General features: G+C 36.9%; 1 protein-coding gene across 4 annotated transcripts in view; it reads left to right on the top strand.

Moving 5' to 3' along the window:
• The window catches only part of LOC124638661 (atypical protein kinase C), a 212340-nt gene that overhangs the window by 10348 nt on the left and 184153 nt on the right, over positions 1–17839 (top strand). For 2 of the 4 annotated variants that reach the window (XR_006985387.1, XM_047175657.1), the window contains exon 2: positions 14593–15262. The exons of the other annotated variants lie outside the window; for them this stretch is intronic. Coding sequence is in view for 1 of the 2 variants with exons in the window: in XM_047175657.1 (XP_047031613.1) it covers positions 14635–15262 (628 nt within the window). In the remaining variant the exon portion in view is untranslated. The remainder of the gene's footprint in view (positions 1–14592; positions 15263–17839) is intronic. 4 annotated transcript variants of the gene reach the window in all.

The raw sequence follows: 17839 nt of genomic DNA, 5'->3' as shown, positions 1-17839 counted from the left end.
GGATTCATGGCTGGATTTCTTGCAGGCCAGTCCAATTTTTGAATACCGACCTCGAACAAGTAATCGGTTACGCAAAGAGCTGCGTGCGGTCGAGCATTGTCCTGTATTATACAAAATTCTTCACTTCCTATGAATCCCTGACAGGGTAAAACATGATTTTGAAGGATCTCTTCAATATACCGCACTGTCGATAGACGACTTTCGACAACCAGTAATTCAGTACGGGCTTCTGAACTTATGCCTCGCCAAACCAAGATGGACCCACCATGAAAATCGACTGTTTGCTTGGTAGTGGTGGGAAGAAACCATTCTCCACGCTTTCTGCATTCACATTCACGGCCGTCTGGAGCTCTTAAGACGACTCTGCATTCATCGGTCCATAAAATTTTACTCCATTGGTCATGCGTCTAATTTGCATGTTCTCTTGCAAACCTAAGTCTGGCTATGCGATAGTGCGGGAGAAGTTCCGGGCCTCGAGTTGGTCTTCGAGCACGCAGATCCCGTTCCTCCATCCTTCTTCTTATTGTGCGCTTACGGACGTTGACTTCTCTTGCTGTTTGCAAAGGCTAGCGTATCGCTAACGCAGTGAGAAACCGATTTTTCATTATTGCACGTACGATAAATCGGTCGTCGTGCGCCGACGAACACCTTACACCCCCACTTTCTGGTCTTCTTGTGTAAGGGCCAGTCTGGTCATACATTTTCTATGCATATCTCTAACTTGTACGCGCTGCACTTAAAGTTTCAACCATCTTCCGCTGCTTCCGCCCTTGACGTCTTAGCAACACTACTTGAGCAACTTGAGCTGCAGTAAGGGTAATTTTCAGATCAAATTGTGAAAAAAAGAGAAACAAAAAACGATCATAATCATAATTTTTTTTTGAAACGTGCTTAGTACTTTGGCAATTTCTATCTGAATTTAAACTTAACTTTCTGCTTTGTGTTCCTACAACGGAATCTGTTTCTAGTGTTACAAAAGTTAAACATACACACATTTTTCTGTATTTTTATTAACAATTACGAAAGGACTGACAATATGTCATATGAAATTAGAATTTACAACAGCTATCTGGGCTGATATCTACTTGTATTTGTTTGGGCCAAATTCCGTGCCGCTGAGTGTATCTGGGATAACTCTTTGACAATATGTCACTGAAATGGACCCTTTTATTTGGAGGAAAAATTCCATTTTTTTTGCTTCTAGCCAGTCAATGTCGGTTTCTTTATTTCCGGGTTAGTAGCGATATGAAATTAGAGCTAGATTAATTACGAGACACATTTCAAAAGATCCAGTGCATTTTCATATCCAATTCCTTACCCATATGGGAAGCTTAGCAAATATTTACTTACTCTAGGAAAGTAGTACATAATGCGTTAGATAGGATATCAATATCGGGTGTTAGTATAAGAGCTTTCTGACATAAAAACTCCTGCAGACTATCCACAAAGGACGTTTTCAGCTAATCGATTTACAACTTTATCCTCAACGAAATAAGGTTTACAGTTATCTTAGTACAAAATGATTTAGCATATTGATAGGCCAATAGCCTCCCTTCTGAAGCCTTGATCTCTCTACTCGGAATATTTCGGTATGACTCACAAACTATGCTGTATTTACATACATATGATAAAATGGTACAAACAGTACATATGCTTTATGCGATAATAACCATTATTTGATTTACAATAAAGGTTGTTTTTCTATGGTTAAGTAGCGAGCTTGCAGTGCATTGTAAGTTGAATAGTGAACAAGTTATGTTATGGCGACATTGTATCTAATCGTAATATGCGAATTATTTGTTTAACCGTTGTTGTTGGCCGAGATAAGGATTATTTTTCCTGTAATTGTGGAGTGAGTGAACATTTAATGTGTAATAACTTGAATACTTGTAATAAAAATGCAGTTAGAATTCGGCTAGTTTAATAATAAGATCTAGATTCTAGCAGCAATTTGTTGTGAACTCAAATGCAAAGGTGTTCTACAAAATGTGCTCTCAATTTTTTTACTTCTTATTGACAATGATTGGCTACTATAAAATCAGATCAGTAGCAACTGTAGAATGTTATTGAATCAAGTTACATTTAAGTATCACTTACCTACATACGTCCGGTTACGTTTTGCAACCGTGGGTGCACTTTCACTCAAGGCCGAAAATAACTGATATACTGCATGCCTCGCAGTGTAACCGGTTGTTTTTTACCAAACGATTTTGGTGAGGAATTTACATATTTTTACCACAATAATGAAAATAGTAACTTTATTCTTTTAAATGAAGAAAATTCACTCTTTTAACTAAAGAAAAAAATATTTTAAAAATATAAGTAGGTAATTCATATTCGATATTTCATAGCCAATTTCGCATTTGCCATAAAAAGACAATTAGAGAGAAAAGGCAACACAACGTTTCAAATATTACGAAACTTTAGTAACCTGAATCTTAGTTTCAATTCTCCATTAAAAGCAAGTCATTCCGTAAATTCAAATACTCGTTTATTCATTAAATGTTGTCATAAAGCTTTGTTTCCAAACGTGTCAGTTTTAATTTAGCCTGATCACTTTAAATTGTATAGACATCACATTTACAGTTAATAAATAGTCAACACGCTGTACTTTAATAATAATATTATGTACGGACCATGTTTTACTGTCACGATATATTTTCATCTGTTACTAGTCTGTTGTAGTGGTACTTTGTAAGAAAACAAGCAGATTTCTTTAGATGTAGGCGAAAGTAAATTAGTATATTTGATACTAGACACCATTATATTATTTGGAAACAAATAATAACTAATACCAAGGCCTTCTAAGACGGCCATCAAAAAACCAGCATCCACATAATCTGAATGACAACATCGCAATAAGCACTCGAGCGCAACGGTCATTAACCTCCCAACCTGATTCTATATAAAAACCTCTTTACAACAATCCAAGGACAGAACCTACTACTCTTACTGTGTATATTGTACTACCGTTTAGGTCTGCCCACGGAATAAGAAAGGACGGAAATGTCATAATGCTGGTAGGTTAGGCGCCTTCTTCTAGGTCAAATAGATACGGTGGGCATGACCAAAACGATCAGTTATTACTGAACTATCGAAGTTTTCAGGTTCTTTGAAATATCTGTCAAGGAGTTTTGGTATTACAAAAAATGGTCTGGTCCAAAGAAGGCGCATAAGGGCGAAAACAGTAACGTTCCTAGTCCACACACCCGCATTTTGGCTCACTACTTTCATAGGAGATTTTCCGTTATGGCACCTCCGCTAGTAATTTTGTTCTCCATGGTTCTGCCTCACTAACTGCGCATGATCATGTGTCACTTTTCCTCTAATGTTAATTCGTGAATGCTAGAACGAGATGCAAGGTTTTAGAAGTTAGTTGTCTAGACTTGATCGAGAGAAAGTATGCACGGGTATAAGTTGTTTATGTAGATAAATAGGTGTCCCACGATGCTTGCTAAGTTGACAATTATTGGTTGTGAAATTCTTGTTTGTTTTTTTGAAGATATTGATGGAGAAAAGGCTATTTTATAGCTATATTTGCTTTGAGCATAACCTAACCTCCTCTGTTTAAGTGGGTACCTGCGTCCAGCAGTGGTATGATACAAAGGCTGGTGATGATGATAAGGCGAAACTAAGTGATGTTTGGCTCAAAGTTAAATATTTTACGATTAGGTACGAGTATGATTACTTACTTTTTGGAAACTTTCCGGCTGACCATTCTTATTTTTTGAGTAAAAAATCAACAAAAAAATAGACATACTTTAATGATTTACAAGCTAAATTGGAGATTGCTATCGGTACCGATACTGGTATGTTCCATAACACGAGAACGATAAATCGTAACTCATTATACTGCGTGTGTAGGTACTTGTTACGGTAACTTACGTAACTAGACGTACCGAACATTTTCTCTTTATTTAGAACATATAAATAAATAAATAAATATGTTCTAAATAAAGAGAAAATGTTCGGTACGTCTAGTTAAATAATTTGTTATGAATTATTGGTTTTACAAAACTTTCGTGTATGCATCAGTTGTTTTGTGCAATAAATTGACTTACGGTATGTTTATTTACTGCAGTAATATTATTTCCATTTTATACCACTGAAAGTAGAGTACAGTCTAACCAAGGGGTATTAAGTTGCCCGGGTAACTGGGTTGAGGAGGTCAGATAGGCAGGCGCTCCTTGTAAAGCGCTGGTACTCAGCTGAATCCGCTGAGACTGGAAGCCGACCCCAACATAGTTGGAAAAAGGCTCGGGAGATGATGATGAAAGTAGAGGGGAATTCCCTAGATTCAGGGTAAAACTAAGTACGCTTGCAGAGGTCAGGCAATACTAAGACCCGCGTTGCATACAGAGAATTGACAGGGTCTCATGTTAAGCACTTAATTTTATATACATTTTAGATCTTTAACAAAAAAGAAGAGAATTTTCAATGTTTTCATATAAATAGGTAGTTGCTTAATGTAAGATACTCTTCTGCACCTGGTTAGACTGGAAACCGACCCTTACATAATTGGGAACAGTTTGGCAGATGAAAGGCACAGTCTTTTTTTTAACGATGTCAAAAATCATCAAATGATGCTGTGGGTTAGCAGCGGTGAGGGTGTGTCAGACTCTTACTGACTAAAAACCGTCGTGTTCCGTCGTAGGCATTTTATGTACCAGGGCTGCGGTAACTCTTTCGATCAATCCTGCAGCCCCGGCGGACCTTTTCCCTGTTGGGCCCCGCTGGGGTTGCTGACATCTCATGAAAGACACAGTCTTGATTTAAAACTATTTTACGTAGCATATTCGAAACGTAATGCAACAATAACTTTATGTTTTTAAAAGTCACTCATGTGAATTTTCACACGGCGATGTTTTTTGTTATAAATCTTTTGTTTTGCGTGTCGGGAGGAGTCTTGTGGCGCGTTGAACTTTTTGTCCGGTTATTACCGTTTTTTAGTTAAACAATTTATGAAGATTAGCCGTAAATTATAATCATTGTAGCTGTCTTTAATGATTTTATTAGTGCTGTATTTAGCTGTTGAATGAAGTGTCTTTATTGGATACTTTTAAGTCAGTATTCTCTCATAGTAGGTATCCATATTGGATGTAGATTTTCCACAGTTTTAGAGCAGAACTATTCCTAAAGGACAGTCAAGGTTGTAATACCTTTATATTTAATTAGCGATGCCGGTGCCACTAAATTATGTACATAGGACCAGTAGTATCAAATTACTATTGTAAGTTAACTATATGCAGATTCGGAGCTTCAATGTTCGACGGTACACACGCTTTACGCTTCTCAAGTATATCGATGACGTCACAGGCCCCACATCATAACACTTGCAGCTAATATGACCATTTAACGCGACGTTGGACCAGTCTTTATTAGGGCGTCGACGCACCGGGCGGTCGTGACCGCGATACCGACGGTTCCCGTTAAATAAACTTCGCGAAAGTCATGCGCGATTTTCTGTGAACCGTTGCTAGGCGACGGGATGTGATAAATAATAGGATGGTTGAGCTCTTGAAGCGTTGAGGTTCTTTATTTGAAATTGCAGGTTTGATTACGGAGAACTAAATGACTAGCGGAGATGTCAACGCAAAATGTCCTATGAAAGCAGCGCGCATAAAATGTGGGTGTTCGGGGGACGAGGAACGTTACTAGCTTCACCCTTACACTTCTTCTATGGAACCCGCCCATTATGTTCAAAATAAAATAAACAATCAATCAAGACCAATCATTAACAGTTTGATTTCTATTTGACAAGGAACATGAACGCACATGAACGCCTACCGTACGTTGCTTGACCTACAAGAAGGCCTGACCTACCTTCTTTATGGCATCTCCGTCTCGCTATCTTTCATTCCTCCGTGGGTTAGACTTTGTTAGGATTACATATGTTCAATTGCATTTAACTGCACACATATTCCTTTCTTAGAATCAATTTCGATTTACCCATACACAACTGATCAGAAACAAAAGCTATTGAATTCTCAGCAGTCGGCCTGTGCATTCTAAGCCTAACAGTTCGCGAACATAATTGGACACAATTGAAAGAGACCATTGCTGATTTAGAGACAATATGGCTACTACACTTGTAATAACAATGCCTATTTTAATATAAGGAACTGTTATTGCTTCCCAAGCCTAGTTGAGCGTTTGAACACGACTGATTCTCAATTTCTAACTGGTGTTTACCGGTTCAATTGTTGTTTATGTCTGTTTAGAGTAGGTACCTAATGTCCTTCTTAAGGTAATCGTCACCAGCCTTTGTATCATCCCACTGCTGGGCACAGGTCTCCTACGAGGGCTGCCTTTTAAGTTGTGTCGTTTGAAATAAGTATAGATAATCCAATAGGTTATTACCGTTTATTATTTTTTTAAGAATACTTAGCGATATTTAATGCACTTTTGCATGCATTCAAATCAGTTTTTAAATATTTATTCCATTCCAAAGTGGGGGTAGTCAAAACGGCCGATTTGTATACGTCAACAGCTTCTTCAGGTGTGCTGAAAGGTAGTCCACGAAGAATTTTCTTAATTTTGGTTAATGTATTAAAATCATTAGTGCTTAAGTTACAGCTGTAAGGTGGATGATCCAATATTACAACATTTTGGGAACTCAAAAACATCGGTGTTTGGCGGGCGGTGCGCGAACTTGCATTGTCATGGTGCAGTATCATTCGAAGTCTTGGATAGTTTTTTCTAAATTCGGTGATGACTTTTGGCAAACAAACAATGGTATACGAGTCAGCGGTAACCATGTCGCGATATTTTAGTACAATAGTGGCGACACGATCACCCTTTGCCAAAAACGAGACAACCATTTTTTTTTAAGTGCTTTGCGAGCGTACGACTTTGGTCGGTTTTGGCTCGTCTTGGAAGACCTAGACAGCTGACTGCTGCTTAGAATCCGGATCATAAGCGTATATCCAGGACTTGTTATCACTAACTATATCATAGACCTGCTTTGACTCTCCTCGGTCGAATCGCTGCAGAGTTTGACGTCACCAACTTACTAGGGCTGTTTCTTGGTCGTCGCTAAGAAAATGTGGTATCCATGGAGAGATCATCTATCTTACGCCAAGTTCTTCGTGTAGGATATTTTTGACTGTGGTCCCTGAAATGCCCACGGATGCCTCTATTTCACCATATGCTACATGTCCGTCTGCGAGGATTAGCTGCCGCACAGCCTCGATATAAACTTGCATCATGGCGGTTTTTGGACGACCTTCACGAGGCTTCTCACTGAAGCTAGAGTGCCCAGGTTGAAATTCTAAATATCAGCGTTCTGCGGTCCTAAGGAATGGTGCTACATCACTAAATACAGAATTAATCTCTTTCTAGTACTGAAGTCGCGACAATCCCCTTTTAAAGTTGTAGAAAATTATCGCACTCAAATTTTCCTTACACATTTCCATTTTTGCAACCGACCTGTCACCTTTGAATGGACGATACAATAAAACTAATCGACCTATTTAAAAACATTCTTTTGTTTTCGAATTCTAAATTCAAAAAGATTCAAATAGCATATATATATATTTTTAAAAATCGCGGGAGGTTACCAAACGACAGAACTTAAAAGGCAGCCTTACGTATCACCCACAGAAGGACTAAGCGTTAATCACTACGCTTGCCCAATCCGAGTTAGTGATTTCAGAATTTTAAAGCCCAGGTTTCCTCGAGATGTTTTCCTTAACCTCTTTAATCAGTTATTGGGTTCCAAGATTTTACGATTTTCTTTAAACCTACGTGACTGAATTTAACATGACTGTTAGTGGATTATCTATTTTTAAATAGTTACCAGTCAAATGAACAGAATTTATTTAATTGAAGACCTATGTAGGTACCTACTTCATTAGAATTAATTACTATTATTACTTGTTAGTCCTATGAAATCACCATGATTTTCTTAGCTTTGAAGTTTTGTTAAGAAAGCAGATAGCATGAGTAACTAAAAAGAACTTATTCTGCTTATATCGTTTTTACCTGACTATGCGTGCTATCTCAGAACTGTGTCAAGATACAATTTAATAGTCATTGTGAGCAAAGAAAGTAAATAGAGATATCTTGGGAACGCGTTGCATCGTACAAATCTAGCTTATCTCGCACTAATTAGATAACATTGCTGGTTGTTTGACTGTGTATTTTCTTAAAGCCTACGGTAATACAAAACAGATTGTTTTATTTTTTATTTATGGAATTTGGTTCTGTATTCTTTATTAGGGACGTAAATAGTTGAAATATAATTGCTACTGTCTGTCTAGTTATTAGTTTCAATAATATTGTACGTGTTCAGATCGTTGTATGATAATGACAACGTTACCCTATGATTGGGACGCAGTTGTTTTTTATTATCACTTTTGGAGAACTGCATTAGGTCTAGTGTTCTTGTTAGACTCCTGCCGATATTTCATGCATACGTCAAGCGAATTGGTTTGCGTCCCAATTTATTTTGAATTTAATTAAAAAGATACCTTATTTATTTATTAAAATCTAGTGTCGAGGCAACTCTTTCGAACAATCCCGCAGCTTGGGCAGGCGTTAGTAGGGTAAGGAGTGTATTATTCGGGGTTAATTAACGAAATTTTATAAAGATAAAATAATTCACAATATTCACTTACGATTGAATCTCAAACGTAAGATGTAAGCAACCTAACAAACCGCAGCGCTCCACATATGAGATGTAACATAAGTTGTTAATTAATGAACGTGAGCGCGTAATTAACATTATTATTTCTGTTCCTATTTTGCTGTCTTTGATATTCTTGCAGTGGCTTTCTTGTAGCGTGATGTGTGATTGTTTGTTCCTTTGATTTTGTGGCCAATTGTTCATATGAAATTAGGTGAGTGATTTTTGTTGTTGTTTTCAATAATACGAACTGTTTTAATTGAGTTCCCAAAAAGGATGAGGTTCTCAATTCGGATGTTTGTATTTTTTTTTCGGACACTTACCTATGTTATTCAGAGGTGAAAATCTTTTGGTTTTAAAACCAATGGTTTTAATACCTGCAATTTGACCAATCAGTCAGTTAGCCAGTGTTTTTTTTTTGCTTAAGATAAAGTCTGAAATTAGGTAAGCATTGAGTAGGAGATTTTTAGCGTTAAAAACATAAACCTTTAAATTGAGTAGGAGTAACTATTAAGTAATTTGTGGTGTTAGATCTTTTTAGCGTTAAAAACATAAACCTGTTGCGATGACATTTTGTAAGTTTACGGTTCTTTGATACGACCTTGTGTAAATACGATATTTTGTATTCGGTAACATGATCAAGTTCTCACGAATAGATAAACAAAAGCCAGTTTTCGTGTAAAACAAATGCATCCAAATTGTTTCATCCGTTTTATGTTCCAACTAATAGACATACCTACAGAGCGGTCAAAAGAACCCTCTTTCCAAAATCAGTCACATGGAGTTTAAAAGTGATTTTAAATTGGGTTTATTTAAAAAAAACGTTTATTCTGATACTAACATAGATACCTTAAGAGCAAAGTACACTCGTGCAAATAAGTTGAACGTCTGTCAAGCGATACCGGTCAATGCATTCTCCGTACTAATATGGATGTCTATTGCTTCATAACACTGGGTCACTGTACTGGGAAATTACCTACACATTTCTTTATTTAGAACATGATTTAACTCTGCACTAAGAAATGTGACTTGAGAATGCTAACAACCAGTCCTAATTTACAATTTGGATTAACGCTTTCTTAATAACACAATTTTTGCACTTTGTAAGCGTTATACATTCAACCATATGAAATTGATAAGTTCTATGCTACAGGAGACTTAAAATTTTACTACTAATAACTAAGTAATCTTAAAATATGCCTACTTGCTTATTCTTTATGCACTTCGAATGCGCGTTCTCGAAAAGAAACAACGTAAAATCAAATTACAATAACATGTCACATTTGTCTTGCTTAAAACAAACAATGTATCTAATCCCTCAAATGCCATAAAAAAGTAATTTGTTAACACTGCACAATTTCCCCTGAAAGTCGAGAACTCGAGATCAAAAGCTCGATTTATGATCGCTATATAGTACACACAACACTAGGCAGATTTGACACATACCTTTGCATGCCAAATGCGAATTTATGGCTGAAAAATAACGCTTTTGAAACTCAATCTGGGAAATCAACGAGGAATTTTCAATTTTCCAACCGGTCGTTATAAAGTCAGTTTGTTTCTTTTATTTTCAAAACGCATTCGAGATTGGAGATCGCACCTACAATATAAGTTGTTAACATAATACAATATGTAAGCCAGTTCGTAAATTATACAGTTTCCAATAAATAACAGTCTAATTAATTAAGCTAATCAAAACTGAATCCCGGATATTACAACACAAACTGTACGCATACTAAATCGATCGGCCACCGCATATGCGTCGAATCGAATGGTATAATAATGTAATGGTAATCGACTAATCGCGATTCGGGGGAGACGCACTGTCCCCTCGGGAAGTCGAGATATCCAGGATATTGACTAATATATCGCATACAGTATGAACGTACATAAATACGTATGCGCATGGATTAGGCTGTAGTGACACTGCGCGTTTGTAATTTATAGTTTAGCGGATTTAATTGTTCATTTCGAATAACAATGGCGTTGTAAGTTCAGAATAATAATATTTCAGAGTAGAAGTCATTTCGGTACACATGAATAAAGTATTTTAAAGGGTTTGTTTTCGATGTTATATTAGCTCACTTTCCAATTCGAAAAGTGATGGTTCCATCTGTCTTAAAAATATTAATATTTTTTATATAGAGCATGTTCACATAACTTAGACATCTTTACACGATGAAGGCAGCGTCCGAGTCCAAGATCTTGATGGCTAACGGTTTCTAGTTTTATTTGCCATTTAATTACATGTACAAGAAATCTCGACGTAGTTCTCACAAAGAAAACAAACCAGATTTCTAGATTGTAATAGATAATCCAAAGATTAGATTAGTATGCACCAGAGGTTTTTAATTAATCAAGGAAAAGGCGAAATCCATTGACATTTCGTGTCCGACCTTCAGATGGAGAATTTCTTTTTGTCGAATTTAGTTCAAGAAATATTGTAACAGATGAAAACAAATTGGTTAATAAGCGCGAAGTTGTCGATGAATAATGCGCATATTTAAATAAATAGACGAATGCAACACGACCTTGTAATATTCTTTGCTAATATTTACCAACTATAACAATGTATGATATAATTTTTGCTACGTTTGTGACGTCTAAATATAGTTTGAAGGTGTAACAACCGCCTAAGGGCGTATGATGTAACTGTTATGGACCAAGTGATAAATTGGGCAGTATACATAATGCCCGGTCATTATGAAAAATGCCCAATATGAGAGTGCAATTTGATAACAATTATTTAAATAATCAAATTGACCGGGCGCTATACATATTGCCCGTGACCGTTTGGGCAAAGTAGTACAAACATATTTAATTTCAATTTTTTTTATTGTTATTGCCATTTAATTTAAAATAAACTAAGTATCAAACGCTATGCTAGGACAAGTAGTCCAATTAGGCAGGTCCAACTTCGAGAAAGAGGTCAACCGCCGAATCCAACTCGGCTGGACAGAGTTCGGGAAACTACGCAATGTCTTTTCGTCCGACATGAGGTATGTGCCTCAAGACGAAAGTCTTCAACCAATGTGTGCTACCAGTGATGACTTACGGCACCGAAACGTGGTCTCTCACTATCGGCCTCATCTCAAAGCTCAAAGTCGCTCAACGAGCTATGGAGAGGGCTATGCTCGGTGTTTCTCTACGTGATCGAATCCGAAATGAGGAGATCCGTAGACGAACTAAAGTCACCGATATAGCCCACCGGATTAGCAAGTTGAAGTGGCAATGGGCAGGCCATATTGCTCGCAGAGCAGATGGCCCTTGGGGTCGTAAAGTGCTGGAGTGGAGACCACGGACTAGCAAGCGCAGCGTAGGACGTCCACCAACGAGGTGGACAGACGACCTTATAAAGGTCGTCGGAAGACGCTGGATGCAGGTCGCCTCCAACAGGTATCTGTGGAGATCTAAGGGGGAAGCCTATGTTCAGCAGTGGACGTCCTATGCCTGAGATGATGAAATATCAAACCACTTAAATAATCAGTCTCATGATTTGGATTAATTATGAAGGACTTCTGCCTTAAAAATTTACTAGTTCTTGCATTTAAAAGTTAAGGAAAGTCATATTAAAAATATAACAAAAAATATTATTAAAAAAACAAATATTTTACAACAAATATTGTTTTATAGAAATTACTTATTATTACAAAACAAAATAAACTAAAGTTTAAGCAATAGACTTATTATTTGGCATAATTAATATCTTCTCTTAATAAAAGTCAAATGAAAATATCACCGCGTAAAATATAGCTTTTTTACCAAATTGCCCAACTGTCATGTAGCAATATAATAATGCCCGTGCAATGTGATAAATAATGAAGTTAAGATAGTTATTAATCATGTGGCCCGATAAAGCTAGACATTATTCATAATGCTCGGGCATTATTTATAATGCCCGAATTAATCACATGGTCCATAACATAACTACCGTGTCCGAAACCTTGAGGTTTTTTAAATACGCTTCTGATTGCCAAAACGATTAACATCGTATTTAGAACTGTGTGAACATGTAATTCGTGCTTATTATTATTGTCTGTAAGAATTTGAAAGTCAAATTCATAGACCCACCATGTTTGTTTGCGATGACGTCATAGAACGTCACAAGAACTTTATTGTGGCCACTAGAAGTATAATAAGTTGACTTTATTCCATAAATTATGTAGATCTTTATCTCTTTTTTATTTTGTATTTGTTAATGTAAATGTTCTGTGAGAAAAAAGAAACAAAATGGTGTATCGGTCATGCAATCGGTCTTATCGTGTTTTGAACAAAAACTCTAAAAAAGTATTAAAAATAAACAACTTGATTTTGGCGGTCGACGAGTTAGCTTATAAACACTCGATAAGACACCTGTGTAATATCTGATATTGAGGATAGAGTTTTTCTAGCAAACACCTACTTAAATATCAAGTGTCTCACAGCTTTAACCCGTTGCATGCTGGAGCGCAAATATACGCGAGACACAATTGATTTTCTATTGTTTTATAATTAACAACATACAAGCAGTTAATCGACAAAGAATCGACAACACAGCAAATCGATCGGCTTACACGTATCCAACAAACTTTTCACAAACGCTGTCATCATCGTAATCCCTAGGGAAAAATAGTTGTTTAAAATTTCCGCATGCGAAACACGTCTGTTAAACAAGATTAGGGCAAAAAGCCGGTCGCCGGCCGTAAGCCACTGCATAATGGAGGCGATGGTACACCTCTACTCGTCCGACACTACTACAGGGTTAACTCACTTGATACTCGACGGTGAAGGGTTGGGAATGCTGTGGTCCGTTTGACCATTTTTTTTTACATTTGGTTCGTTTTACGAGATATTCGGATCTTCGTTTAAATTGCTATGTGGTTTGTTATCGGTTTGAAAAGAGAGGTTATTGAGAAGAGAGGTTTTAATTTGTGTCTTAAACGGTAGAACAGGGACATAATGTGAGAATAACATTTCAGCGTATCATAACAGGAAAACTATAGTCAGATATACATAATATGTTTAGCTTTTTTACATCGTTGTCTAGTTAGAATTATCAAAGATAGGTATCATTTACCTCTAATTTAGAAATATCCTTTGAAATCATGCAGTGTCATCATAGTCTTGCGTGATAATGTTTCATATTAAAATTGATTAACTTTCAATGACGAAACACAAAAACAATATCCGACATTTCAACACTAGACAATCCAAATTGTAGATAGAAATTATCTCATGATTGTTTCAATGCCGATTTCATTTATTGGCACAAATTGGTGCTGTACCATGTCATCACATTTGAATACTTGCGTCAAGGTTCCGGAATTTATTGATTTAAGATTTAGTTTCGAATTTTAAAGCGTACAAATACGAATTATAGATCAGTTTTCGCCATGAAATACAAGCAACATTAGTTTTATAAACAACGCAGTAAGCCAGCTCTAACATGTAATGTCCAAAGTAATTTGATTTACTGCTAAGCCGAAGCTGCGCTGGTGACTTTTACGTGGCTAGAAACGTTATCACGTCGCCGTCGCCCTCCGGCCATAGCTTTGTTCCTAGGTGACAGATGTGACTCCGCAACCAATCTCATACTGAGAATCCTACGCCACAGATAAGCCGAACTTATCCCAGCTCCAGACACTCAGTAAATCTTTCATAAAATAAATTACCAGCCACATTTATACCTCTTAAACTAGAATCACTCGCCCATTTCACGTATGCATTAAAAACCCCGTAAAACCTTGATGAAGGCTCCGGATTGTTTCTCTGCTGATATTTTATTTATTCAGTCGTATCGTGTCCTCTAACGTCGCTCCAAGCGAAATATCACACAAACCCCGACCGCTCCAGAATATTCTATACGCTTGAATAATGTCTAGTTTTCCATAAAGAATGCATTTGCATACATGTTCGTTGTTGTATTGCAACAGGCAGTTCTCGAATACGGCACGAACAAACACAAAACCATTTTATTTTTCGTTTAGTGCGACACATCGGAAACGGTGAAATGAAAAAGGAATGCAGTGATGGAATATTTGACCAGTGTCGGTGCATTAAAAACAGTGAAAATGTTAGTGCTGTCGAATATATTTCGTGCGAGCCATCCCCAAAATCAGGTAGTGCCGAGGGATTTGAATTCTTTGGGAACAGAAAAAAGTGTCGGACAAATGGAAAAATCAAAAATAGTTTCACAAAATTCCTTAAGAATAAAGCAACGAACGAAAACTCGTGACAATATAAACGTCAGCCATGAGATGGACGATGCTAACGATGCAAAAAACGCGAGGCGAGACAAATGTCTCTCAAACAGCGTCGATGCCATCGTAACACATAATGATGCCAAAAGTAAAGTGATATGTAGTGCCAAAGGTTTATTAGAAACTAATTTAGACGATCTGTTCAATGATGTACAGAAACTGGATGGCTGGAACGTGGAGCCAAAAAGTTTAGGTGCCAGTGAACCGACATTAAGTTTTAGTGAGAATAATTCAAATTCTAAAGCTGTCAAGCGCCAATCTCTCGTATCAGAAGATGATACGGATGATGATACAGCGAGTGATAGTGATTGCACGGATGAAGTGGTTCGGGAGCAGAGGATATGCATGGGAGCTCGTCGCTTTGGTCACTTGCTGCGGAGGGTCATATCTAGAAATGGTAAGACGTAATTCAGCTATTATCTCTAATATGCTAATTAAAACCGCGATCCTTCTCGCTTTTAGACGAGAGGTTTTCGTAACAGCGGTTTGGTAACCACAAACCGCAAGCACGTATTAATGGATGACCTTTCATTAACCTGTGAGAATCCATCCTAATTAGCTATGCACTCGCTGAATGGTTGGTTTCCATTCCGATCACGGTTAGAGGAAACAAAAACCTACAATTCATAACAAACAATTTGAAGACGACCAAGTTTTATAAAATAACAGCGAGGTCGGAAGCAAAGCGAATTGAGATGGTGTCGGTCATTTATTTGTTTTCAATTGTAGCAAATTGCTCTCGCTCTGATTGAGATGACCGTCGTAAAATCTTGTTACACGTTACAATTTTATCTTTGTCGTCCGCGCAGTTTCCTATTGGAACTAATGGAGGTTCCATAAAATTCTGCAGACATCGCAACTTTGATTTTTAACTCTTTTTGCGTCAATACTTTAGTAATGACGACGTGCTTTGCGACAGAGTTTGTGATATTTTATAGTATTTTGGTGCTATATATTTTCTAATGGCTGTATGATCTAGGATTTTACTTGATTTGTGTCTGGATTAGTGCTGTAATTATCATGTCTGTATAGTTATCACCTGAATTGGTTGCTTTAATAGTTTTTGCTACCATAATTATATTCAAAAATATTGTTCTCTTTATCGCCAATTTAGGATACGAACGTAAATAAGATATTGGTAGTCACCAAAGCAGAATATCTTCTACCATATCATTAACATTAACAGCATTATTATTCAGAAATCCATAATTCAATTAACAATCTCTTCCATAACCAAAATTATACACCGAAAATCAAAGATATACGACTACATATAGCTCAAGTAGTGCCTAGTGTAATCTTAAAACACATGTGGGCATCCAATCGGAACGTCGCGGCAGCAATCAGGGCCCGATACCATCAATCCGCCGCGTGGTTCGTTTGCTAATAGAGTCAACGAGATACGCCGAGAGTGGCTCATCAATATCGTCTGGTGAGATGTGTTGCGGATTACGGATTTTAAGATGCTGTTCAAATTGATGTTGGTTTTAGAGTCAATTTGTGGTTATAGTTGTTTTTGTTGTTGTGTATTTTGTTTATGCTATAGTTTTGGGGTTCTTGGATGCTAAATATTTTGCTGATCCTCTCAGATAAGGAATATAGGCTTAATATGTGTATGGAAGTACCCGAAGTACATAAATTTGTGACCACAGTCTGCAGCATGTCGTGGGACGTAAATAAGTTCTATACAAAAATGTACCAGTTTTATAATTGGGTTCTCCGAATGCTGTCTCAAGCAAGAAGGAATTATTAGGTTTAGGTATGACGCTAAATGATGACAGATCTTGTTATACCTCGGGATACCAAGAAGTGTGCTCTCTACCTAGAATTGAATACTAGAACTGAACTAGTTCTAGGAATATCCATCACTATCCTACCCAATCACAGCTTCTCGGTTATTTATCTACTTTTGTTTACTTAGCAAAGTGAATAGATACGAATCAATTTGATTGGATCGCCATAGTCCTGTGAGAGATCAAAGTTTGCTTTTACTGTTATTGATTAAATAAATAAATAAATAAAATAAAATGAAATAAAAAACCGGGTTGAAAAACTGTTGCAATCAATCGCTAGAAATATTAAAACGTTTGGATTATTTACTCGAAGGTAATCACTTGATGCAAAAACTTAAACAGATATCCGACTCGGACTGTAGAAATATATCACGGCCAGAAAATTCTTTTAGTGCAGGAATTAAAATAAAAAGCTGAAGAGCTTGGCGTTCAATTTGAAAAGATTTTTGTACGAGCACGTGTGTGTATAAAATAACTGAAATAAGGCTTCAGTGAGCTGCAGTGCGCTGTTCTGGTGTTTTCCTTATCATTTTATGATTTGACGAATACATGCCTCTTTGTGGAATACCCGTTAGAAAATCTCTCTTGTGCTCATGTTATTGAAGTTCAAAAATTGTAGTTCTTAGAATTATATTTAATTACCAACCTCAGTTTCCAAAATAGAGCCTCTACCATTAAAACCAAAGCCACAATTCTTATCTAAACGACCATCTCAGAATCGACAAAAACCTTAAACCTATTCTAACAATTTGCACGGTCTGGCAACGTCTAAACATGAGCCACCATCGGCCAAGTGGAACGAACTCCATGTTGCTGCAGGTACCCTCGAAACCGCTCACATGATCTCCAATGTTCACTACTTAATTAGCGTGTTTTGTGCGTAATCCTTATTTTATGGCTAACTAGGCTATATCTGTTTTGGATTGAAGGTTTGGTGTCGTGACAAGATTCGTGCCATTATAGTTATGGTCTGGTGTCGTATGTTTATATGTATTTCGTACTTTGGTATCCTTTTGATCAACAATAGTTAAATGTATCAGTGTTGTAGATGTGTATAAATGTGTATCATACAAATCACCCCTACCCCGTTCTAGCTCTTCTAATTTAGAGTAAAAGTTCTTTTTAAAAAGTTCTTCTTTTCGTTGTTAAAAAATGTTTCAACTCAAAACTCTTTCATGCTG

The sequence above is a fragment of the Helicoverpa zea genome, chromosome 18 (genome assembly GCF_022581195.2).
Source record: "Helicoverpa zea isolate HzStark_Cry1AcR chromosome 18, ilHelZeax1.1, whole genome shotgun sequence".
Classification (NCBI taxonomy): Eukaryota; Metazoa; Arthropoda; class Insecta; order Lepidoptera; family Noctuidae; genus Helicoverpa; species Helicoverpa zea.
Note: the sequence above shows the minus strand (reverse complement) of the source record. Positions and strands in the feature narration are given on the sequence as shown.